At 36.0% G+C, this 26281-nt stretch overlaps 2 protein-coding genes across 2 annotated transcripts; one reads left to right on the top strand and one right to left on the bottom strand.

Annotated features, from left to right (window-relative positions):
* Positions 1-5672: 5672 nt before the first annotated feature.
* On the top strand, positions 5673-10421 carry LOC111987241 (factor of DNA methylation 4). Its single transcript, XM_024018940.2, has 8 exons — positions 5673-6894; positions 7390-7436; positions 7561-7698; positions 7804-8028; positions 8162-8266; positions 8737-8949; positions 9310-9542; positions 10219-10421. The coding sequence occupies exons 2-8, from the start codon at positions 7398-7400 to the stop codon at positions 10250-10252; spliced, it is 987 nt and encodes a 328-aa protein (XP_023874708.1). The 5' UTR covers positions 5673-6894; positions 7390-7397; the 3' UTR covers positions 10253-10421.
* A 9755-nt stretch (positions 10422-20176) lies between these two features.
* LOC111987242 (factor of DNA methylation 4) lies at positions 20177-23990 on the bottom strand. Its single transcript, XM_065760267.1, has 8 exons — positions 23844-23990; positions 23282-23328; positions 23020-23157; positions 22690-22914; positions 22452-22556; positions 21768-21980; positions 21177-21409; positions 20177-20542 (listed from the first exon to the last, which is right to left on the bottom strand). Exons 2-8 carry the CDS (start codon positions 23318-23320, stop codon positions 20437-20439), a joined length of 1059 nt encoding a protein of 352 aa, XP_065616339.1. The 5' UTR covers positions 23321-23328; positions 23844-23990; the 3' UTR covers positions 20177-20436.
* Between the last annotated feature and the right edge of the window lie 2291 nt (positions 23991-26281).

Raw genomic sequence — 26281 nt, 5'->3', positions numbered from 1 at the left:
ACAGGGAAATGGATGTGAGTATCATACCATGGGTCAATGAGGGGAGGACACTCGCTATATGGATCGTGACCCTCTTCCTCGTCCTTGGAGTGGTCCAATTTGGAATGGGGAGTGTCTTCACCCACGGTTTTGGTAGGAGGATCGTCAACGGCGACCTTTTTCCCCTTACAATGGGAAGAACCTTCATTCTTTGCCGACGACATGATGGTTGTTTGAACAGAGAATATGGGTAGTGAAGTTTTGGGAAAGATGACACTGTGAAGAGAAAGGAAGAAGAAGAGAGTTATGAGAGAATGATGGGAAAGGGAAAAATCCAAGGACTAATGACAATAAAAGTGACGTTAAAGGAGGCAACGAGTTAGCCGCCAAAAGAAGCATTGTATGAATGAAGCAGAAGTTATGTTCCAAAATAAATGCTAAACTAGGGAATTCGAAGAGACAACCCTATTCATGGCAAGAAAGGAAATATGGTGGGGCCTATTGTTCAAAAAACGGGCAAAAAAAAAAAAAAGAATAAAAGAAAATTTTTAGTGTTCGCATATGAATTATAGGAGCAATTCATATGCTCAAGGAACTAAATGTTGATGCCCACTTTTAATAAAAGGTCCAATGGCAGAAGAAGCCTAACAATATGAAGAAGATGGGAAGAGAAAATAGTAAAGTAAAGACCAGTAGGCAAGAATGGCTGTAATAATGGTCAACAGGCCCACAAAAAATAATAACTGGTAAAGAAGAAACAAATGAGCTGAGGAAGCCCAAGGAATGAATTAGTTAATCCATGAGAATAATAAGAGGTAAAGAAGAAGTAAATGGGCCAGTCAAGAAAAGAATTAGTAAATTCATAAGGTTTGCATAATGGTCACTAAGCCTTAAAGGTAATAAGAGGTAAGGATGTGGTAATTGGGCCGGGGAAGTCCAAAAGATTTAGCAAAAGTCCATGGGAGTAAAAAAGGTAAAGAAGAAGAAAATGAGTTGAGGAAGCCCGAGGAATGAAATGAGCTGAGGAAGCCTAAGGATTGGAATGGGTTGGCACAGCAGGAATGTGGCCGAATAAAGCCCAAAAGAGGTAAGGATGTGGAAAGTGGGCTAACCCAGTAGGAATGTTGGCCAGTGAAACCCAGAAGAAGAAAGAATGTAGAAAATGGACTGGCAGGAGCCTCAGCCCGTAAGCCCAGGGGTAACAACGAAATAAAAGAGAAGTGATATCATAGCAGGAGCAGTGCAGTGGCATGACAAGATCATCAACCAAGCCCACGGACATAGGAAAGAAGGGGACTTGGGCTAGGTAGGAGGGAGAGGGCCTGCACCCAAGCAATGCCCAGTCCAAAGAATGTAGAGAACACAAGCCCAAAGACCCATGCATCTTTCATGTTGCAAGAGTTAAACAGCTACCATAACATATAGTAGAATCAGACAAATGCGGAGGCAATGACAAATGCGTGAAGGCCAGAAAAGTAATGGATTTAGATGAAAGTGGAGCATGCACATAGGGCCCAAGCACCACTTACTTGTACCCAGCCAATACAAGGAAGGTGGGCCACGGGTCAGGGGTATGAACGGGTGTGGTCTAGCAGTAAGGAGAAGGAGGAAGCCTATTTTAGGGTTCCCGCTTAAACTTCTTTGGGGGGAAATGTCCTACTGGGATGACATCTCACCCAAAAGAAGTAAATGTGAGTTGGAACCACTAGATGTATGCCATAGAGGTAGGTGAGGGAGAGGTTTAACCCTTATCTAGATAAGAGTATTAAAAACAAAGAGAGGTAGGAGACAAAACAAAACCACTTTTGTCTGGGAATGAGGCGTGGTGTAGGCAACACAATGTAATTGTAGTGGCTGAGCAGCCGGCAAGCCAGTGGGCAATCTTGGAAGGATGCCCACAACGAGCCAAAAGCGGTTAAAGGGTAAAAATGCTAAATCTTATCACGATAGGCAGTATAAAAGGCCAAAATCACGAACAGTGGAAAGGGGGAGGAACAACTGCAAGAAATAGGGGTAGAAAGAAGGGGGAAAAAAAGTATAGTATAAAAAGAAAAAAGAAGAAAAGGAAAGATACAGAAATCCCAAAGAAAAACATGAGTGATAAAAATAGAGGCCTGTATTAGTAGGCTACCCATTTATGTTCCTCTCTATAGCAAGAGCCTCCTCTAAGGTTACCCATATTAGAAATCAGCTCCCTTTTTGGACTTGTGTCTGCTGAAATGGTAAGCCCCTTCCTTTGGTTGACGAATCTTGTTTTTGGTTGATGAATAACTAACACGTTACCTTATTACTAAACTGTTTGCTGCAATTTTGTTATTGTGATTGTATTACTCTACCACGACCTCGTTATTCTTCCTTGTTATGTTATTTATGTGTCATTATTATTTGTAGAGATGTTTTAGTCATCTTGCTGTATCGTGTTTCCTATTGTAATATTTGTAACAGTCGTTCTTGCTATGAGCACACTATACATTCAAGGCTCCTGCCAAGACGCGTCTACATGGGGATGGCCCAACTTGTGTACAAACTGGCCTAAGGTGTGTTTCAGTTAAGTCAGTCCCAACTCTCCTAACTCAGAATCACGGGCCATGGTACAGCAGGAGAAATCAAGCCCAAAACGCAAAAGGCCCACCATAAACTTTCAAACACAAACAAAAAAATTAATTAAAACTTTTAATTGTTATATTATTAATGTGAAATAAGATTTAAACATGATAAAGTTTAGTGACATTAAAAATTTGATACTTGCTAATGCGGCAGATTGTTAGTGGTAGGTAAAAAAGTGATGTTAGTGATTGACCTAAATGAGAATCGATGAAAGCTTGCCAACTCAACATGCGTGAATAAAATTGCCAATTTTTTTTTGTGCATGTAGATGTAGTATCACACTTTAAACACACCACATAAATAGTGAGTTGCTCGAAAAGTTATGGACACACTATTGTCAGTTTGAAAAAAATAAAATCTTATTAGTTATGTAGATTTAGAATTTATATTTGTTTATGCAAAAGTTATGTTTATTTTATCATAAGAACATTTTTTCTTTTATTTTATGAGTCTGTTTGGATACCGCTTATTACTGAAAACTGAAAACTTATTATTGAAAATACTGTAGCAAAATAATTTTTAAATGTGTGAATAGTGCCGTGGGCCCAAGTTTTAAAGAAAAATTTGCTGAATTCTGTATTTGTAAGTTCCATGAACAATGCACGAGATTCAATCAAAAAAATGTAGATGCGCAAAACGCCACTCCTGCCGCTATCCAAACTCACACTATATACTCATTTTTCAAAATAGCCTATATTATTATTTATTTTAACTACATATTGTATATTAAAATATCAAAATTTCTTAATTATTTATATTTCTTCAGAATAACCTTTTATCAACTCTCTTTTTTCATTGTTGAATTACGTAAATAAATAATAAGTGTTACAATAGGCAGGAGCTATGATGAATTTTACGCAATTTTACATAATAATGGGAGATTTGGGGGGATGGTTGGGAGAAATATAGAGTTAAAAAAAAAAAAAAAGATTTTATAAACACTGATGGGGAATGATGTGAATGTTTTATGTGGTCATACAAACCTGGACGGACAGGGATTTCCTCCAAACAAGTATGGAGCAATTCCTACAAACAGAGACATGTGTCAATAAAATAAAAGGACACATAAGCTTGGGGTCATGTGCATTGCACATGACCCATTTTAAGAGAAGAGCTGTTAACCCTAACGTTAACAGCCTCTCTCTCATCTAAATCAGACAGCCTCTCTCTCTCTCTCTCCTCAAACTTCTCAAAGGCTCAAACTTACGTCTCAACCTTCTCTCTCTCATCCTCCTCCACCTCTGTTTTTCTCAAAACCTCAGACCGGCAAGAGAATCCGGCCACCCACTGCACACAGCTAGCCTCCATCCGGCCACCCACTGCAATGAGTCGCTACGATTCCAATCCTTTCGATGAAGAGGAGGTCAATCCCTTCGCGGTGAGTTTTGCGCTTTTGTATACCCGTATTTTTTGAATTTTTTCGTTTAAATTTGATTCTGTGGATTCGGGAATGTATTGGTCTCTAGATTCGTCGAATTTTGTTTCACTTTTTGCTGAAACTCTTTGTCGATCTCGATTTTGTAATTAGATCTGGTGTTGTATTCAAATTCCTAATTCGCAATGTGATTCAAAATTTCAAATAGCCAATTTTTTTAATAAAATAAATTTTCTGTTTGGTTTCCTAGAAAGCGAGAAGAAATTCAAAGCCTTTCTAGCAATATGTTCTTTGTTAAATTTTTAGGTATCTGTCTCTATGTGCTAAGTTATTGAATCGAGATTGTACTCATTTGCTTGATATGTTTAAGACTGTTAAATAGTCTTTGTCTATGAATTTGAGTAAATGACATGTTGAATTTTGCCTATCAAAAACTAAGATTGAAATTTTACTCTATAATAACCGAAGGTAAATGCGTGAGTTTGTAGCAGAATATGGTGATGATAAATAGAATGGAAATGGTTTACAGAAGGTTTATGTTTTTCATTGTTTTGTCTTGGAGAGTTTTGTGGCAGCCCATAAACGGCAGTGAATCGATGGTGTAATATGAACCAATTTTATGGATTTTTCTTTAAGGAGATGTTTGAAAGGACAACGAACATGTTTGAGAAGGCTGCATATACTCAACAGTGTGATTAGTTCGCATTTGAAGAAATAGAAGACCTTATGGATGGACTTGGCCCATGGATCTAATCAAACCATTTATGAGCATTGGTGGAAAAAAGGGAGAGGAAGGGAATGCCTTTAATCCTACATCTTCAGGTATCTTCTGAATCACTTTTCTATTGTTCTTGATATTATGTTCAGAACTATGATGTAAGCTACTTTAGTGGATGTAATCCCCTATGTAGAGAGTGCTCTCAGTTATTAAAGGATTTAGCTTCTGCTAAAGCAATCTTAATTTTATTTACTTTTTGCAAAGACGCTAATACTAATTTTAGATTAGTTGTAAACAAAGCCACTATTACAAGTTTGAGAATAAAAATCGTAAAAGCTGAATTACCACTAATATTAGCGTACACAAAGAAGGGAAACCTTTGGAATTAAAATGATATGAAGTAATATTGGTAGGAGTTTTTAAACACTTGGAAATTGAGGGGCACGTGTTATGTAAGATGAGAGTGAAGTTTTCTGGAAGAATAAGCGAGGAATTTGGTTTGGACATCTACTGATGGAAGGAATATATTTTCTGGATTTGAATTGATGTGCAATATGAAAAAAAAAAAAAAAAAAAAAAATTTACGTACTTTTTATTTCTTATCGTTATGCTGCCTTGTAGGTCTAGTTTTACATATATAAATTACATTTAGATTTTACAAAATTCAGTGTTGATATATATTGTCAATTTGGGGGAGTCATCTGCTTTTGTTAGTTCCTTTTTTGGACATGAAATTCATGCAACTCCTTTTATTTTGCTTGTGTGTGTGTGTATATTATATATATTTTGATAGATATTTTGCTTGTGTGTATTTAATTTGCTTGTTTGTTTGTATTTATATTTAAATGTATCTTCTACATATATACTGTATTATTTAGAGTCATTTTCCTTGTAACCTTTTCCCAAATTTAGTTGTTTATGTTATTTCAGGAAGAAGATTGAATGCTTTTGCCTTTGTGGATGACAAGTTTGTATATCTGGGTCAAACATCTCCTCAAAGAAAAATCCATAAAATTGGTTCATATTACACCATCGATTCACTGCCGTTTATGGGCTGCCACAAAACTCTCCAAGACAAAACAATGAAAAACATAAACCTTCTGTAAACCATTTCCATTCTATTTATCATCACCATATTCTGCTACAAACTCACGCATTTACCTTCGGTTATTATAGAGTAAAATTTCAATCTTAGTTTTTGATAGGCAAAATTCAACATGTCATTTACTCAAATTCATAAACAAAGACTATTTAACAGTCTTAAACATATCAAGCAAATGAGTACAATCTCGATTCAATAACTTAGCACATAGAGACAGATACCTAAAAATTTAACAAAGAACATATTGCTAGAAAGGCTTTAAATTTCTTCTCGCTTTCTAGGAAACCAAACAGAAAATTTATTTTATTAAAAAAATTGGCTATTTGAAATTTTGAATCACATTGCGAATTAGGAATTTGAATACAACACCAGATCTAATTACAAAATCGAGATCGACAAAGAGTTTCAGCAAAAAGTGAAACAAAATTCGACGAATCTAGAGACCAATACATTCCCGAATCCACAGAATCAAATTTGAACGACGAAATTCAAAAAATACGGGTATACAAAAGCGCAAAACTCACCGTGAAGGGATTGACCTCCTCTTCATCGAAAGGATTGGAATCGTAGCGACTCATTGCAGTGGGTGGCCGGATGGAGGCTAGCTGTGTGCAGTGGGTGGCCAGATTCTCTTGCCGGTCTGAGGTTTTGAGAAAAACAGAGGTGGAGGAGGATGAGAGAGAGAAGGTTGAGACGCAAGTTTGAGCCTTTGAGAAGTTTGAGGAGAGAGAGAGAGAGAGAGGCTGTCTGATTTAGATGTGTCCTTTTACTTTATTGACACATGTCTCTGTTTGTAGGAATTGCTCCATACTTGTTTGGAGGAAATCCCTGTCCAACCTGGACCTACCAAAACCAAAGCTCGCTTGCAATATGCTTCAGATACCGATGCATAATATAGTCATTACGTTTAGACTTCGGATATTCTTTAATAAAACGATCTTTCTTGAGAATCTGAAAAGGCAAAACAAAAATTTGTTACCTCTTCAACTTCCTCTCTCTCTTTCCATATGAAACGACCAAGAGCCAAATCTAGTTCGTCTATATAAATCCTGTTCAGGTCTGCGTTTGCTTTACTTGAGGAAGCAGCTGCTCATCATAGACTGCCTTTTTAAGGTAAGACTTGCCATTTCTCTTTCTTTCTTTCTTTCTTTCTTTTTTTTTTTTTTTCTTCACGTTTTCATTATGCTTGGTTGTGCTCGTTTCATGATAACTTACAATAACAGAGTGTTCAAAAGGATATATACAATTGTTGTCTCATTAGTTTTTCCTTTTGTCTTTTGGGTATACAATGAGAAACTCAGCTATATGGTTGCATTAAGATTAGTAAAAAACAATTGATATTTCACATCATAAAGGTGTATTATAGAATAAAAAAATACCTTTTGTTTTACTTATATTTTTGACATTTCATCATTTGAAAAACGTTGTCAAGCTAAAATTTTTGAAATGTTGATTCAAATTCTAATTTATTATTTCCTACTGATTTTTTTTTGAGAAACCGGAACGATCCCTTTATCTAAGAACCTTTTGTTTTACTTATATTTTGGCATTTCATCATTTGGAAAAAGTTCTGCGATTCATTGACCTTGAGATTTCTTTTAACTGCAGCGACATTCATGGAGAAGTCTGTCAGTGCATTGTTAGAGGATCAAGTGGTGATTCATTCTTTTGATATTTTCTCTCGGACTTAACTTAATCATTAAAACTATGATTGCATATAACATGTATATCCATTCCGTAAATCTCAAACAAGAAACTTTGATTGGCTATTCATGGCAGAGGGAAGAGACGAATCTCCATGCTAGGATTATAGAGCTAGAAAAGAACCTCGACAATGCCAAACAAAGGTTGGGCATGGGAGAGGATCAAATGGAGAGGTTTTTAAAATCTACATTTAGGTTTGCAGAGGATAAAGGGGTGTGTTATGGATTCTCTTTCTTGAAATTTCTTCGGTTACTATTTAGCATGTATAAGTTATTAAATTTCTTATGATTTTTATCTGAAATGATTTATCAATGGCAGAAAGAAAAAGTGAAATTTCAATCAAGAGTTTCTAAGCTAAAAAAGAAACTTGAAGCTTTCAGACAAGTATCTGGCAGTGCAGAGGAGGTTGATAAGGAGATCAAGGAAAAGATGCAAGCAACTGAACTAGCTATGGCTGAAATGGAATCTCTTAATCAAAATCTTATTGCCAAGGAGCGGAAAAGTAATGATGAATTGCGGGAGGTTTGTAAGAAATTGATGGATGTAAGTATTGCTAAAATGTTATATGCTTTTGCGTTTGTTTTTTACTACATATATGCCTCAACCTGAAAGTCATCCGAGTTTATATATTTATGTATTTCTGGAGGAATGGCTGACGCAATGGTCTTTAAAACAGAAAGAAGAAGACTTGGAGCAGATGGAAGCAACAATCCAAAGTCTTATTGTCAAGGAGCGAGCTAGTAATGATGAACTGCAAGGGGTTCGAGGGGAGTTGATCAATGTAAGTATATCTTTGTGCGTAAACTACATTTATTGTTCTGATGAATATTTTTTGGATCTGATATAACATTTAACGAACCTGCTCATTGAAGAAGTAAATTTTGTAGACTTAAGCTCCTACAACAATGTATAGTAGTTGTTAATTACCAGTTTAATGGCTTTTAAAGTTGATTGTTGAAGACTGGTGCTAATTGACAAGCTAAATAATGTATCATTTGATTATCTCAATCATGTGTTAAGTTCAGATTTCAGTGTTTAATTTTCTTTGCCAGAGGCATTTTAAGTGATTTTGTATTGTTGATCATAATAAAAGATGTGGTTGGGGGAAGAAAGATAAGAAAGATGGTGCACTTGTGGATGCTGAACAGACATGGATGGACATTGAGATATTTTTAAATGTTGTTTATATGTTATTATTGAGGTAATGCCATTCCAATATGGCCTATAACGTTGAATTTACTTGGTTTGCAGGGTTTGGAAGAATTTGGAAGTTCTGATTTTATTGGAATCAAGAGAATGGGAGATCTTGAACTTAAACCATTCTACAGAGCAGCCAAGAGAAAATATTATGACCTGGAAGCAGGAGAGAAAGCTGCAGAGCTGTGCTCAATTTGGGAGGATTGCCTCAGGGATTCAAGCTGGCATCCTTTTAAGATTGTCATGGGTAAAGAAGGAAATTATGTGGTATGCATTTAATAATTTAACACCATTATTTTTTTCTTTTTATAATTTAATAGTTACAATGGGGAGGGGGGCTTTTCAACCCTAGATATCTTGGAAACACTAGGAGTTGCCAACCAATTAAACTATAAGGCTCTTGATTATTTAACACCATTATAAATAATTTATTTATTTGCAGTTTAGCTCACCATATTATTCAACCATTTATTAGAACTGCAAAATATCTCCATGACTGTTTTACTGCTAGCTTGAACTTCTGCCTTCAATTTTTTCTTATTTAATATGCACCAAATGCTCCTTTCTTTGCTTCTCCTTCTTTCAGATTTTTACTGATGGTTTATTACTTTATATTGGATTGTGCAGAATATAATTAATGAAGACAACGAGAAATTGAAAGGTCTAAAAGATGAGTATGGTGATGAACTTTATGAGGCAGTGACCACAGCCTTGACAGAAATGAATGAGCATAACCCAAGTGGTGGGTATTTACTATCAGAGCTATGGAATTACAATGAAGGGAGGAAGGCCTCGCTGAAAGAGGTAGTATCATACATGCTGAAGCATTGGGAAAAGCCCAAACAAAAGAGGAACCGAAGGTTAGTAGTTTTACAGTGAAATTATGGACATGAGTAGAGTGTAAATTTGATTTGTAAATCTTAGTAATAGTCATAATGAAAAATGAATGAATGTTTCATTAGGCAATGTGTAACTTCATACCCCTGCCCTCAAAAGAGGGGTAAAAAAAAAGGAAAGGAAGATTAAACATTTTTTCCATATACATGAACAGCACCTCTTTCTATTTTTATATATTTGTTTCTTGTGTTCATCACTCATTTCATATTTATTGTATTTAAAGGTGTAATTTTCGTGTTTATCTCACGCATGATTCATACATTGACTTATATTTTTGTCAAGAAAAAGATTGGCTCTAAAACTCATTTGGATCCTTGCTCCTACCTATTATGTGGCGATTAAAGAAACTATTCATGCGTAACTTTGGTCACATGATTTTTTTAATAAGTCATGTGACTTGTTTAAATATTATACACGAATAGTTTTATAAATCGCTATGTAATGGGTTCGAAAAGATAGCTCCAAATCAGTTTGGGGCCAACCTTTTCTTTGTTATACAAATAATAGTAAAAGAGGGAGGGACTGTTATACTGCCTCTATCCGATTGTAAAAGGTGCAACTAAAAAGCACATATAAAATGGATGAAATATCATGTTCTTTAAAAATGAATTCAAGGTTCAATTGTTCATCCTTCTGCAGGTCTGTCAGGGAACTGAGGAAGAAGGGGAACTGAGGAAGTCGAGCTTTTCTGCAGATGTATTGTCATGCTGGTCTTGTGCTCTATCTTTTGCAAAGCAACTGTTTGTTGGGTTGAATTAAAACTAGTCTTTTGTTCTTTGTTTATTGTTATTGTTTCAGCTGGTAATTTGGGGAAAGGTTGTTATCAAAGATATTCAGCTTGTAATTTGGTTGCAATTCAAAGCTTTGTTATTTACATCATTTGTATGTTTTTTATAGGAACATTTGTCATAGCTTTAGCTTTTCCTCCCAAAATAAAATCATATTAAAAAATAGAAAGAATGGATTTTTTATTATTATAAAATTATGGTATTACTAATTAGTTAAATATTATTTAAGTGATAACAAAAAGATCTTATTTGAATATATTGCCTTAGGCCTTCAAATCTGTTGGGTCGATGAAGTAAGTCAATTAAAATCAGTTAGGGAGCATAATATCGTTTTTTTTTCCTTTATTTTATTTATTTATTTTTTTTTATGGGAAACTTGGAAGAGTAACATTCCAACTTGAAAATGAAGTACAACAAAGCAAGAGAAGCAGACAAATACAACCAAATAAAATTACAATGAGTCTTCTCTAATAATTTACTGGATAGGAGGGGGGGTGACACCATTCCAAACCTGAGTTAGCCTCGAGAGTTTTGCTTCTTTGGCTAATACATGCGCTGCTCTGTTGCCAGTCCTTTTCAAGTGCTTGAATGAATAGCAGGAGAAGGAATTCAAGGAAGACTTGATGTCATGAATGATATGGCCGAACTCACTACCTGTGCAGTCCGAGGAGAGGGCTTGGATTATTGATAAGGCATCTAACTCAAAAATGGCGCATGACACCTGCATTTCTGCTGCGAAGAGGATGCCTTGGAGGAGTGCATAGGCTTCAGTCACCTTGGCAGAGAAATCTAAGGAGAGGGGCTTGCTTAGAGCACCAATTGGGATACCTGTGTTGCCTCTGATGGTAACACCAATACAAGAGTTCCCACCATTTGTTGAGGTAGCACCATCCACATTAATCTTAAAGAAACCTGAGGGAGGGGTTGTCTACTTGTGATTGGGGGCATGGGAGATTAAGATGGACTGAGCATAGGCATTTTTGAAATCAAGCAAAACTCTCCTAGCTGAAACCCACACCTGCATTGGGGTGATACCAACATCATTATGAATAGCTTGGTTCCTATTACCCCAAATGGACCAAGCAGTCATGAAGAAGGTGTCAAGGTCCCCGGAAGTTCCTTTCTTAAAAATCTAACCTGCAATGTCTAAAAAATCCAAATCTGTGCCAGGAGAGTCAAAAGGACAGCCCAGCCACAAAGCCCAAATGGCCTTAGCATGCACACAATGTATGAGAGCATGAGTAGTGGTTTCCATGCACTTTTCGCACAAAGAACAAAAACCAGCGGAGTTTAAGCCTCTATAGTGGAGGTTAAACAAAGTGGGAAGACCATTCATGCAGGCACGCCAAGCAAAAATCTTAACCTTAGGAGGGACCTTGAGCTGCCATATTTTCCTCCAAAGTGGCAAGGCCGAGCAGTTAGAAGTGCCTTCCACTTGATCATCTTGTTTAACCAACTTGGCATCGATGTAATAAACACTTTTTATAGTAAACGAACCATTTTTATTTCCCAACCAGATTAGGCTATCATCCGCAAGGCTAAAGCTTATAGGAATTCTAAGGATGGTGAAGGCTCCAAAAGGAAGGAATAAGGCCTTCACAAGGTCTGGTGGAAAACCATTGGGAAGTTGTCAAAAGGTTGGGGAGGGGGGGGGGGGAGATTACCATGTGAGTGGACTTTGTTGGCAGCCACCTATCCTCCCAAATGTGGATCCGTTTGCCATTACCCACCCTCCAACGAGTGCCCTTTCTTATGACTTCCAAGCTATTATGAATGCTTCTCCACGCAAAACTTGGATTGCTACCTTTTTTAGAGTTTAGGACATCATCATGGGGAAAATACCTTGCTTTATAAACCTGTGCCATTAAGGAGTTGGGGTTTGAGAGGATTCGCCACCCTTATTTTGCTAAAAGAGCTAAGTTGAAGGCCTGGAGATTCCGGAATCCCATACCCCCAAAGAGTTTGGACTTGCACATCTTTTTCCAACTCACCCAAGCCAATTTTGTTTCTTGATTCCTTTGGCCCCACCAAAAATTTCGCATCATCCGTTCAAGATCATCACACAACGTTTTAGGCAATTGGAAGCAACTCATGGTGTATGTTGGTATAGCTTGTGCAACGGCTTTAATGAGGATTTCTCTACCCCCAATTGAAAGTAACTTGCCTTTCCAACCAGCCAGCTTCTTCCTCACTCTCTCTTTTATTTTCGCAAATACCTGCATTTTTTATTTCCCAATTAAGGATGGGAGACCAAGGTATTTTTTATGCCTAGTGTCTTGCATAGGGCCAAGAATACTTAAGATTTCATCCTTACTCTCAGGAGAGGTATTTTGACTAAAAAAGATCGATGACTTATCTGCATTAATCTTCTGACTTGAGGCTTTTTCATAAGTATTAAGAATGTTAATTAGCTCCATGCATTCAACGGTATTAGCCTTACAAAAGAGTAGACTGTCGTCTGCAAAGAAAAGGTGAGTGATTATGGGGCAGCCGCGGCAAATAGAAAGGCCATTAAGAGATTGATTTCTAGCTGCTTGATGAATGAGAGCGGAAAGGCCTCAGCACACAAGAGAAAAAGCCCCGGAGAGAACGGGTCTCCTTGTCTGAGGCCTCTAGAGGGGGTGATGCTTCCAAAACCTCACCATTGATAATCACAGAATAAGAGACAGAGGAAATGCACTGCATGATGAGACTTACCCATTTTCTATCAAAGCCCAATTTCTCCATTACACTCTTTACAAATCCCCATTCCACCCTATCAAAAGCCTTACTCATGTCTAGCTTGATGGACATTAAGCTTTCCTTCCCCTCTGATTTGTGATTTAGATAGTGCATGAGTTCAAACGCGACCAATACATTGTCCGTAATCAGCCTATCAGAGGTAAAAGCACTTTGGTTTTCCATGATTACATGAGGAAGAATGACTTTAAGACGATTGGCTAGAACTTTAGAGATAAGCTTGTAAACTACATTATACAGGCTGATTGGCCTAAACTCTGTCATTTTGGTGGGGTTGTTAGTTTTTGGAACAAGGGAAATGTTAGTTTTGTTGATTTCTGCTAAGGGCATATTGAGGTTGAGCACATTCAGAACCATATTAGTAACATCAGAACCCACAGTACTCCAATATTTATGAAAGAAAATGGCTAACATATTGTCGGGTCCAGGAGTTTTGGTGGGATGGAGTTGCTAGAGAGCTCTAGTTACTTCTTCTTTGGTGAAGGTTCTGGTTAGTTCAACATTCATCTCTTCAGTGACTCAGTTGGGAATGGCATTGGTGACCTCTAGGATGCCTTGAGGTGAGGAAGAAGTGTATATTTTTTCAAAGTAGGCTAGTGTAGTGGCTGAGATACTATCTTTATCCTCACACCAGTAACCATCATCATTCCAAAGTCCCAAGATGGTGTTCTTCTTCCTTCTATCAAAAGCTCTAGCATGAAAAAATTTGGTGTTTTTGTCACCCTCTCTATACCAGTGAACTTTACTACGCTGATGCCACAATGTTTCCTCACTATCTAGAAGCTCATTAATATCCTTTCTTAATTCATCAATTTCTACTCCACGAAAGCCATCATGATCATGCGCAATAAGGATGTTAAGAGCTTTTCTTTTCTCCTGGATTTTCTTTGGGATGTTGCCGATCACATCCTTATTCCAAGCCATTAAATCAGATGCACAGCGAGATAGGTTGGAAGCAATACCTTCCAAAGTAGTCAAGGAATTGCCCCCTTGCCATGCAGCTTCAATAATCTCCTTACAATCCTCACGCTTAGCCCACATGGCTTCAAAGTGGAAACAATGTTTTTTAGTTGGAGGCAGAGAGCAAGAGTATGAAAATCTTAAGAGGCAATGGTCATAGGTAGATTCAGAAAAGTGATGGACCCTGGTATTTTTGAAATGGTTGATCCATTCCAAGTTGGCAAAAGCTTTGTCCAATCTGAGATAGATTCTGTTACTGCCCCTTTGCATATTACACCATGTAAATTTCGAACCTGAGAAACTGAGGTCTTGGAAACCACAAATATCCACAGCCTCGTGGAAGCACTCCATTTGCCTTTGTGGTCTCATAGCTCCACCTAATTTTTTAGTCAAAGATAAAATTTCATTAAAATCTCCACAACAAAACCAAGGTAAGGAGCATTGAGCATTATGGTATGCGAGGATGTTCCAGGACTCTTTCCTCGTATGGGAATTTGGGTGGCCGTAAAAACCAGTGAAACACCATTTAAAATTGCTCTGCTGATCTGTGATAATGGCGTCAATGTGGTGTTTGGAGAAGGAGATAATTTCCAAATTTGTTTCCTGGACCAGAGGAGGGCCAGTCCTCCACTACAACCCTGGTTGGGGACAATTAGATCGTTAGAAAAACCCAGTTTAAATTTAATATTCTCCATTCGTTTTGTCTTTGATTTAGTCTCCACCAAGAAGATAATATAAGGATTCCACCGTCGCACATAGTCGTGCAACGCAAACACTGTCCGAGGGTTCCCAATTCCCCGACAGTTCCAACATATGGAATTCATTGTGCCCGGCAGTGATGACTAGCAACTACCGCCGATATAAGAGGGAAGCCACCTGGGTTTGCTAGAGGTATTACACAGAGCCTTTTTGGAGAGAGTTGTTCATCTAATTCAAAAGAGAAGTCCAGCTTACCTGACCTTTTATTACCTGATAAGGCCTTATTAATGTTCCTGGGACTTCCATGGGCATGTTTCCCCTTGTCTCGAGCTATTCTTTTCAAGTTTACTTTTCCTTTGGGTTGTTTTGTTTAACTTGGGCTAGATGGAGCTTTGGGGTTAACCAGAGAACTTGATTTTTCGGGTAAAGGCTTTAAGGGGCTAGAGATCTCTTGGGCCTCTTTAGGGGCTAAATTGGGGAGGCCCACTAAGGAAAGCTCGTCACTGATATTTCCTTCCAAGGCATTTACGCACTGCATATCACACGATGAGCTCTCTGATCTAGGAGTTGTTGGGTTACATCTCTGAATTTCTGTTGGCTGTGAAGCTGTCCCTTCAAGCCCATCAGCCACGTTGGGTGTAACACCCTTATCGATTTGACTGTCATTTTGAATTTCTGCCCCAGATCGGAGCGACGAACTTGGGTTTGAGAAGGTTGTTGTGGCTGGAGCAGATTGGCCACTTGATTTTCCTGATCGTTCTTTGTCAAAGCCCCAATTATTTTGAGTTTTGGATTTTTTAGAGTTACCCTTTTAGTTTCCATTTGCCCTCATCCATTCTCCATATTATTTTGCCGAATTAGGAGTGTGAGGTTGGCGTTGGTAGTGCTTCTTATCATGGCCGAGCCAACCACATTGAAAGCAAAAGGTGGGAAGTCTTTCATACCTAAACGTGACCCACGTTTTTTCTCCTTCAAGAGTAACTATGTTGCCCCATCTTCGCAGTGGTTTGTCAAGGGTTAAATCCACCCTGACTCTCATAAAACGAGCTTGTTCTGACAGCTATGACCTCTTGTCAGTCTCAAGGAGAACTTGAACTGAAAAATATCCTTTCCAACATCAACGATTCTCAAATCAGAACCCATCTTCCAGGCGGCTCTGAGGGTGCTTTTTAGAGCTCGATGGTTCTGATGTCTGTCCGAGAGAAGTCTTCCAAATAGGCTTAACGCGCACTCTTCTATCAAGTCCGATTTATTCATTGTTGTGATAGGGATGTCTACTTCTTCTTCTTTTGTGAGGCTGAGGTGCTAAAGTCCTTCAATTACGTCTTGGTCCATTTGGGAGTGAACGGTGGTGTGGGGTTGTGGGTTAGGGAGGTGAGCACCGGGTATGGCAGTGGGTGTTTGAAAAAAGGAAAAGCCCTTAGAAGGGAGAGGGGGCTCAAGGTGAGGTCAAGGGGGAGAGTCTCCTACAAGGGAGAGGTTTTCCTTTAATTTTTAATTTATTTATTGTGCAAATCTTCAATTTGACCACAACCTACACTATTTTATAAGTTAATCAAGATGATAATTCAGTATGGTGGACATCTCTCACATCTACTTAAGCATGCATTGCTATTGGAATTATTAAAAAAAAAGTTTTTAGCTTCTACCTACTCAATGCATGAATTGTCTATAACTTGGCTCTAATACTAAATGTTATAACCTCACAAATGAGCAAATCACAACATAAGAGATAATCAATTGGTTTTCTTTAATTGAAACCAAACCTCAAAGTGAACTTCACTCAATAATAATGCATGTCATTGCAAAATAAAAGGCTTGAAGAACATAGAAAGTGGTAGTAGATCAAATCCAAAAGGAAGACATTAAAGAAACCTAAGGTAAGTACATATTGGTGGAAAAAGATTAGGAATCTGTTGTGACTTGTGATGTATTTAAATAAATTAGAAATTTAGATTAAACTAAATTATACTTTTGAGCCTTAAAGTTTGGGGCTATTTTCATTTTGATTAGACCTTTAATTCTAAGATTTTTCATTTTGAATCATGAAGTTTGATTTCATTTTATTAAACCGTTATGCCCCATGAAAACAATGTCCTCTCTCTCTCTCTCTCTCTCTCTCTCTCTCTCAATAGCCAAATTAGTCACAAAGATGGAATAAATGAGCATATTGAAAACAAAATCAAACTTGGTTAATCAAAATGAAAAATCTCAAACTTAAGAGATCAAAATTAAAACACCACCAAATTATGGGGGTTAAAAATGTAATTAAGTCTTTGGAATAGGAGGTGTTGTGATTAATTTTATTGATAAATTGTATGAAATTAGTTTTTATCTTTATTTGGTTGGAAGTTAGTCTCATATAAATTTATATGTGAACATTGAATAAAAATAATCAAGATATTAAAAATTAAAGAGCTCGTCTAACTTGAAGGTTTAGAGTTCCCTTAAAGAAGCTCAAAATATATATATATATATTTATATATATATTAAAGGAAAATGCTAACAGATGCCCTTTGGGCAATAGTTAACAATCCATTTAAAGAAAGTTTTTATGAGAAAAAAAAAACAAATAATGTTTTGATAGATTTTTCCATTTCCAATAAAAATGATGTTAAAACTTTCCTAAAAAGGATTGTTAATCATTGTCTTAAGAGCACCAGTTAGCATGACCCTTAAAAAGTAAGAAGAGATTAGTTCATAAAATTAATTAACTAGTCACATACCAATCCATTAATGAGCCTATTAGGTAATCTCGAAATAGACGCAAGTACGTGACCTTACAAACTCCTCAATGATTTTCGCAATTGTCTTTATAATTACCGAAGTGGTATGCTTTGACTAATGCATACTAAAAGTGATATCAACGATAAACATGGCCAAAATTGGGAATTAATCCAGTTTGCCAAACAATATAATTAGTAGGCACTGTTACAAAACTATATTTTTTACTAACATCTCGAGTTTAAAAGACTCAATTTAGGGCTTATAAATCGAGTCTCAAAGACTCAATTTTAGTGTTCTGATCACATCTGATTTGGCGTATTTTCCACGCGGTGTCCACCTGGAAATCGAGTCTCTAAGACTCGATTTATAAGCCAAAATAAATTTAAGTCTAAGTCTCTCATGTACAAGCCATTCCCAAAAATACCCAAAAAAAAATTTAAGAAATCCCAAAAACATAACAATCCCAGCACAATGAAACACATTCGCTATTTATTAAACAATGAAACAATTTTTTTGGGTTTTTCTATTTTGACTAAAAACTGAACTTGAAAACCTAAATCAGATTAGAGAGAGAAAGAATCCAAGGAGACTGCACAAACAGCAGCAACATATGATGGTGCACTCTGCTGCCGTTTCGCCTACCTCCTCCGTAATTCGCTGCCTCTCTTTCCCTTTCTCCGATAACAATGGTTGCCCTCGATTGAACCCCGGCATCGCTTTCCTTCACACAGCCAACGATGATCCTTCTCATCAGACATGACCACAATAGCTGAAGCCCTTACATCACCGCCTACGGCCTCTAATCACCGCTATCGTGATGGTGGCTTCCTTCACCTTCATTTGTTATGATCGGTATCTCTCTCTCAGAGTTTTTTGGATTTGGTGAACAACCCGACGAGGTGAGGAGAGCTCTCTCTCATATCTGATCTAGGTCTCTAGATTCTTTCTCTTCAATCTAATCTGGGTCTCCTTGGATTCTTTCTTTCTCTGATTTGATTTGGGTTTTCAAGATCAGTTTTTAGTCAAAATAGAAAAACCCAGAAAAATTGTTTCATTGTTGAATAAATAGCGAATGTGTTTCATTGTGCTAGGATTGTTATGTTTCTGGGATTTCTTAATTTTTTTTTTTTTTTTTGGGTATTTCTGGGAATGGCTTGTACATGACTTAGACTTAAATTTTGTTTGGCTTATAAATCGAGTTTTAGAGACTTGATTTCTAGGTGGACGACATGTGGAAGAAACACCAAATCAGACGTAATCAGAACACTGAAACTAAGTCTTTAAGACTCGATTTATAAGTTCTAAATCGAGTCTTTTAAACTCGAAATGTTAGTAAAAAATATAGTTTTGTAATAGTGCCTACTAATTATATTCTTTGACAAACAGGGTTAATTCCCAATTTTGGCCCAATAAACATATATAAAATTGATGCTGTATCAATCTTGTATGGATCAAAAACCAAGGAACCTAGCTAATGGGTTGGGCTTTTGCTCATAACAATTAATTTGTAAGAGATGGGTACTTTGACTAACAGTTGAGTTAAAACAATAATTCAACACGCTAAAAAGAAAGAGATAAAAACAAAAGTCCAAATTATGAACTACGAGAACAATTCTTGATTGTATTACTTTCCTTAGAAAATCTGAGGAGTGTTTGCTCTAGGGTGGGATTACAAGACTCAACTATATTCAATATTACAAGGTTTCTATCTCTATCCTTTTCTCCTTTTCTTGATCAAACCCCTATACATGGAGAATCTTTCCCTATTTATAGCTCTAATACTTCAATCCTTGCCATCTACATGCAGGGTGGATGATATTTCAAGCAAGATATACTACAAAAATTTGGGGCTATAGTAGCGTTTTTAAATTACAGCTGCAACCCCAAAAAACCACTGGTATAGGTCCAAATGAGCTATCCTGGCACTTTTTTTCCTGTGCTTCCTAGTGCTGCCCAACAAGTGTGACAATAGCCCTACAGGACCTACACTTGTGATTTTAAAACCGCCGGTATAGGTCCCATCTCTATTCTCCCCTCTTTTTAAGGCTATGTTAAGTAGGTAACAAGATGTTTAGGCATTGTTCAGGTGTCATTCAGCTATTAATGCGACATGTTTGGTTGGTGCAAAGTATTTAATGTGAAGGGGATGGTGGCTTCGTTAGGAATCTTCCCCTAACTTCTGTTCTAATAAGCCACTGCTAATTCCTTGACCAACACCCTTGGTATGGCTTATCATTTCTTTGTCCTCCTCTGTTCACTATTTCCTCAAACTAATTTACTCTTCAGCCTAATCCCTTCCTTAGATTATTTAAGCCCAGGTACTCCATATGAAAGTTCAATTGGGTCTTCTCAGTTTTCTATCTATGCTCAATACTCCTTAGCTCACCCTAGCCCCCACACAAATCTCTACCTACCACCTAGCAAGTAGGGATGGCAATTATAGCCCGGCCTGTGGATACCCGGCCCGGCCCAACCCGATAAAGAATAGGGTCGGGTTTGGGTTTTAAAAAAAAAAAAAAAAAGACCCCGAAGCGGGTCCGGGTTTTTAACAAAACCCGGCCCGAACCCAAACCCGACCCGACTGGGTTACAAGATAACACAATGACAAAAAAAAACCCTCATATATATATATATATATATTTCTGAACATCATAAATTTTCAATCTAGTAAAAATGAATTACAAATTAACATTAGACACCAGATGAATCAATGACTTACCAGAATTTTCAAATAATCTGATTCTGGATGAATTCATGCTAGAGGGTCAAGATGCTTTGATTTCTTACATTTTTTTGTAAACAAAATCACTATATTATGCATCATCCACGATAATAAATATAATTAGCCTTGATAAATAAATATTATAATGGAAGAGCTAGAACTGTCTCATACCATTTAAAGTCTTATGTTTAACAAGCACGTATATGGATGAAGTCATGAAGTTCATGCAGCTCCTTTGTTGCAGTTGCAGCTCTCCTGGCTCTCAAGCAGGCTGTCCACCATCGCCTCTCCTATGACTCCATTTCCGTTATTGAAGTCCTCTAGCATCCTTTAGTCAATGTACCAGATTTTAGTACTCCTTTTTTGTCAACCATTTTCGCTTAACTTAATTCCCTATCATGTAGGGAATTTTCAATTTGTAAACAGAAATATTAGCCGTTTAGCCCCACAATATTGCATGTTGGCATGCCCACTGCAAATGAGATGGGCCCCTCAATATATCTCTTCTCTTCAAGATTGGGACATGTCCCAAGGCTCTAGATGTGGTTTTGGGCATATTCCTCTTTTGCCTTGATTTGTAATTTTAATTACAAAAAAAAAAAAAAAAAAAAAAAATTACATATAGATTCCATATAACAAAAGTGCAAGTCAATGTACGAATCATGCATGAAGTAAACACACAAATTACACCTTCAAATACCATAAGAGTGAAATGAGCACTGTATCCAAGAAACAAATATATAAAAATATAAGAGAGGTACTGTTCATGTAATAGGTGTGGAAAAAAATGTCTAATCTTCCTTTCTTTCTTAAATTTTTTCTTCCCTCTTGGACAGTAAGGTATGAAGTTTCACATTGCCTGTTAATGTAACATAAATTCACTTTTCATTATTATTACTAAGATTTACAAATAAAATTTACATTCTAATCATGTCCATAGCTTTCACTGTAAAACTACTAACCTTCGGTTCCTCTTTTGCTTGGGCTTTTCCCAATGCTTCAGTATGTATGATACTACCTCTTTCAGTGAGGCCTTCCTCCCTTCTTTGTAATTCCATAGCTCTGATATTACATACCCGCCACTTGGGTTGTACTCATTCCTTTCTGTCAAGGCTGCGATCACTGCCTCATAAAGTTCATCACCATACTCATCTTTTAGACCTTTCAATTTCTCGTCGTCTTCATTAATTATATTCTGCACAATCCAATATAAAGTTATAAACCATCAGTAAAAATCTCACTGAAGGAGAAGCAAAGAAAGGAGCATTTGGTGCAAATTAAATAAGAAAAATTGAAGGCAGACGTTCAAGCTAGCAGGAAAACAGTCATGGAGATATTTTGCAGTTCTAATAAATGGTTGAATAATAAGGTGAGCTAAACTGCAAATAAATAAATTATTTATAATGGTGTTAAATAATCAAGAGCCTTATAGTTTAATTGGTTGGTAACTCCTGGTGTTTCCAAGATATCTAGGGTTGAAAAGCCCCCTCCCCATTGTAACTATTAAATTACAAAAAGAAAAAAATAATGCTGTTAATTTATTAAATGCATACCACATAATTTCCTTCTTTACCCATGACAATCTTAAAAGGATGCCAGCTTGAATCCCTGAGGCAATCCTCCCAAATTGAGCACAGCTCTGCAGCTTTCTCTCCTGCTTCCGGGTCATAATATTTTCTCTTGGCTGCTCTGTAGAATGGTTTAAGTTCAAGATCTCCCATTCTCTTGATTCCAATAAAATCAGAACTTCCAAATTCTTCCAAACCCTGCAAACCAAGTAAATTCAACGTTATAGGCCATATTGGAATGGCATTACCTCAATAATAACATATAAACAACATTTAAAAATATCTCAATGTCCATCCATGTCTGTTCAGCATCCACAAGTGCACCATCTTTCTTATCTTTCTTCCCCCAACCACATCTTTTATTATGATCAACAATACAAAATCACTTAAAATGCCTCTGGCAAAGAAAATTAAACACTGAAATCTGAACTTAACACATGATTGAGATAATCAAATGATACATTATTTAGCTTGTCAATTAGCACCAGTCTTCAACAATCAACTTCAAAAGCCATTAAACTGGTAATTAACAACTACTATACATTGTTGTAGGATCTTAAGTCTACAAAATTTGCTTCTTCAATGAGCAGGTTCTGTTAAATGTTATATCAGATCCAAAAAATATCCACCAGAACAATAAATGTAGTTTATGCACAAAGATATACTTACATTGATCAACTCCCCTCGAACCCCTTGCAGTTCATCATTACTAGCTCGCTCCTTAACAATAAGACTTTGGATTGTTGCTTCCATCTGCTCCAAGTCTTCTTCTTTCTGTTTTAAAGACCATTGTGTCAGCCATTCCTCCAGAAATACATAAATATATAAACTCGGATGACTTTCAGGTTGAGGCATATATGTAGTAAAAAACAAACGCAAAAGCATATAACATTTTAGCAATACTTACATCCATCAATTTCTTACAAACCTCCCGCAATTCATCATTACTTTTCCGCTCCTTGGCAATAAGATTTTGATTAAGAGATTCCATTTCAGCCATAGCTAGTCCAGTTGCTTGCATCTTTTCCTTGATCTCCATATCAACCTCCTCTGCACTGCCAGATACTTGTCTGAAAGCTTCAAGTTTCTTTTTTAGCTTAGAAACTCTTGATTGAAATTTCACTTTTTCTTTCTGCCATTGATAAATCATTTCAGATAAAAATCATAAGAAATTTAATAACTTATACATGCTAAATAGTAACCGAAGAAATTTCAAGAAAAAGAATCCATAACACACCCCTTTATCCTCTGCAAACCTCAATGTAGATTTTAAAAACCTCTCCATTTGATCCTCTCCCATGCCCAACCTTTGTTTGGCGTTGTCGAGGTTCTTTTCTAGCTCTATAATCCTAGCATGGAGATTCGTCTCTTCCCTCTGCCATGAATAGCCAATCAAAGTTTCTTGTTTGAGATTTACGGAATGGATATACATATTATATGCAATCATAGTTTTAATGATTAAGTTAAGTCCGAGAGAAAATATCAAAAGAATGAATCACCACTTGATCCTCTAACAATGCACTGACAGACTTCTCCATGAATGTCGCTGCAGTTAAAAGAAATCTCAAGGTCAATGAATCGCAGAACTTTTTCCAAATGATGAAATGCCAAAATATAAGTAAAACAAAAGGTTCTTAGATAAAGGGATCGTTTCAGTTTCTCAAAAAAAAAAAAAAAAAAAAAAATCAGTAGGAAATAATAAATTAGAATTTGAATCAACATTTCAAAAATTTTAGCTTGACAACGTTTTTCAAATGATGAAATGTCAAAAATATAAGTAAAACAAAAGGTATTTTTTTATTCTATAATACAACTTTATGATGTGAAATATCAATTGTTTTTTACTAATCTTAATGCAACCATATAGCTGAGTTTCTCATTGTATACCCAAAAGACAAAAGGAAAACCTAATGAGAAAACAATTGTATATATCCTTTTGAACACTCTGTTATTGTAAGTTATCATGAAACGAGCACAACCAAGCATAATGAAAACGTGAAAAAAAAAAAAAAAAAAAAAAAAAAAGAAAAGAAAGAAAGAAAGAGAAATGGCAAGTCTTACCTTAAAAAGGCAGTCTATGATGAGTAGCTGCTTCCTCAAGTAAAGCAATCGCAGACCTGAACTGGATTTATGTAGACGAACTAGATTTGGCTCTTGGTCGTTTCACATGGAAAGAGAGAGGAATTTGAAGAGGTAACAAATTTTTGTTTTGTCTTTTCAGATTCTAAGGAAAGATCGTTTTATAAAAAAAATGTAAATTATTCATTTTTTAAATAATTTTTGTACATTTTTAGCCCCTTAAAACATAAGTTGTTTAACTTAGTTATTTAGTCAAGTATTTACTTAGATAAATTATTCAGATCTAGGTTATCACAAAAAAATCATATCAGGTAAATAATGTAAAAATATAAAGCACACATAATATGATAACCCAAAAAAATCAAACCGATAAAAAACCTGGGAATGATTTAACCTAATTATTCTCAAGATAAAACATATCCACTATAAAAAAAATTGAAGTTTGTATAATAGAACTTAGACCACTAACATCATATTACTACCTCGAGTAAAAAACTTACTACCACAACCACGAGACAACTCCGAATCCACGTACTCTTTCTCTATTTGGACTTTGCAACACAAGCACCCACACTTGTGATAAAAAAACACAAACTCTCCTATTTGTAATTCCAAGACCAACCTTGAAAGTTTAGATCATTAGCACCTTTAATCACTAAAGAAGGCAGCAACTTCTACAACACCAGATCTTTAGATTCTTCAAGGAATAATACCGGTAAAAGACATGAAAGAGCTTTTTGAGTACAAAACCCTAAATCTACAAAAGATGCACACTCTTCTCTCTCTAAAAAGCCTTACAAAAATGTGTTTAGGATTTCCTTTATATACTAAGAGAAGTAGATTTGAAACCCTAATCCTTAATCAGCTTGAACTGTTGTTTAGGCATAATTATAATTCTGCAGATACGACTCTCGATCAATCAAGCCTTACTTTCGATCGATCGAGCTTTGCAATTTTGCACAATAAGTTTCTGTATTCAACTCGATTCAAGCTATAACAAATAAACTTTGGGTAAGCCTAAACCTAAACTCATTGTTTTGATCATTGTTTGCCAATATATACAAAGTGAAGTTCTAATACATTTAGTTTCTAAAGTCTTAGAACTTAACAATCTCCTCATTTGGCAATCTGTGACAAAACACATTACAAGAGATAAAATGCTCAAAGTAAAAAACAGCCCAATTACACATTATTGTCTAAACAGCCCAACTAACTACTAACTATTAGTTGCAAGAATAGACAGCAGCTTCAAATGAATTAACTTGTAAATTCCTAAAATACTAAACAAACCATAAACGCATGTGTGAAAAATACAAGTAAACTAAAATAAACAAATTAAAGCAAATAACAAATATGTAAAATAACTCTCCCCCTAAGTTAGATACATCAAAAAATTTATTTTCTCCTCCTTTCAAAAACAATTTCAACTCCCCCTAAACAAAACAAACAAGATTCCCACATATTCCAACATTTCATCTAAATCTCCCCCTTTTTGTCACATATTGACAAAGACAATTCAAACAAAGAGACATACGAAACAAAAGTCAAGAGAAAATAGAGAATCAAGAAAACAAATGAAAAGCAACTACTCCCCTTATGATCACTTGTTAGGTATTAAAAACAAATTTCTCTCCCTATAAAAATAGGAAAAACAAAAAAGTTTTGGGAAAAACAGTTTTGGAAAAAATTTAGAAGGTGAGGATAAATAAAAAGATACAAATCAAACTTAAAAACTAAGTTGAGTATACACATAAAAATATATATATATATATATATTATCTCTTTCAATAAATGCAAAATTGATACTATGTGACCCATAAGCATATGCATGCAATGTGTTTAAGAGAAAATATTTGCACGTTGATTATCCATTATATATTTTAAGAAAAATATTTTATGCAGTTCACACACAAAATAGCGTATACTAAAATGTACAAAGGACTCAAAAATTAATCAATAAAATTTTAAATCAAATTGAGTACCCAATTTAGCAAAGTGTATGTATGTTATGTGTGAAAACAATGAGAGATATGACTGCAAAAAATGCAAGATGGATACAGAAAACAATGTAATGCATGTAAATCCTAAACATAAATGATGCATAAAAAAAATTTGGTCAAAAACTTAAATACTGAAAATTTTTCAATTTCAATCGGTCAAGCGTCGATCGAATACCAATCGAGACAGGCAGAGTCAAACCAAAAATTTTAACGCATTTTCAATCGGTCAAAAAACATCCTCGATTGATTGAAAATTTGGAAAAATGAAATTTTGAAAAACAGAAGAAGTTTTATGTAAAAAATACTCAAATCAACTTATTTCATGAATGAAATGCATGAGTATAAAAGTTTTTCAAAAACACTTAAATTCAATTCAAATCTTCCAAAACAAGAATGTAACACTTTTTATCCCCAAAAATC

The sequence above is a fragment of the Quercus suber genome, unplaced genomic scaffold (genome assembly GCF_002906115.3).
Source record: "Quercus suber isolate HL8 unplaced genomic scaffold, Cork oak 2.0 scaffold_360, whole genome shotgun sequence".
In the NCBI taxonomy this organism is placed as follows: Eukaryota; Viridiplantae; Streptophyta; class Magnoliopsida; order Fagales; family Fagaceae; genus Quercus; species Quercus suber.
This window is presented reverse-complemented; position numbering and strand designations above follow the sequence as displayed.

What these genes read in the sequence shown, in the direction of transcription:
- LOC111987242 (XM_065760267.1), bottom strand. Translation starts at nt 23,320, where the DNA reads ATGGAGAAGTCTGTCAGTGCATTGTTAGAGGATCAAGTG. An exon ending in GGTTTGCAGAGGATAAAGGG is followed by an intron (nt 22,915 to 23,019) that starts GTGTGTTATGGA and finishes TATCAATGGCAG; the next exon opens with AAAGAAAAAGTGAAATTTCA. An exon ending in TTCGAGGGGAGTTGATCAAT is followed by an intron (nt 21,981 to 22,451) that starts GTAAGTATATCT and finishes CTTGGTTTGCAG; the next exon opens with GGTTTGGAAGAATTTGGAAG.
- LOC111987241 (XM_024018940.2), top strand. Translation starts at nt 7,398, where the DNA reads ATGGAGAAGTCTGTCAGTGCATTGTTAGAGGATCAAGTG. An exon ending in TTTGTAAGAAATTGATGGAT is followed by an intron (nt 8,029 to 8,161) that starts GTAAGTATTGCT and finishes TCTTTAAAACAG; the next exon opens with AAAGAAGAAGACTTGGAGCA. An exon ending in AAACAAAAGAGGAACCGAAG is followed by an intron (nt 9,543 to 10,218) that starts GTTAGTAGTTTT and finishes ATCCTTCTGCAG; the next exon opens with GTCTGTCAGGGAACTGAGGA.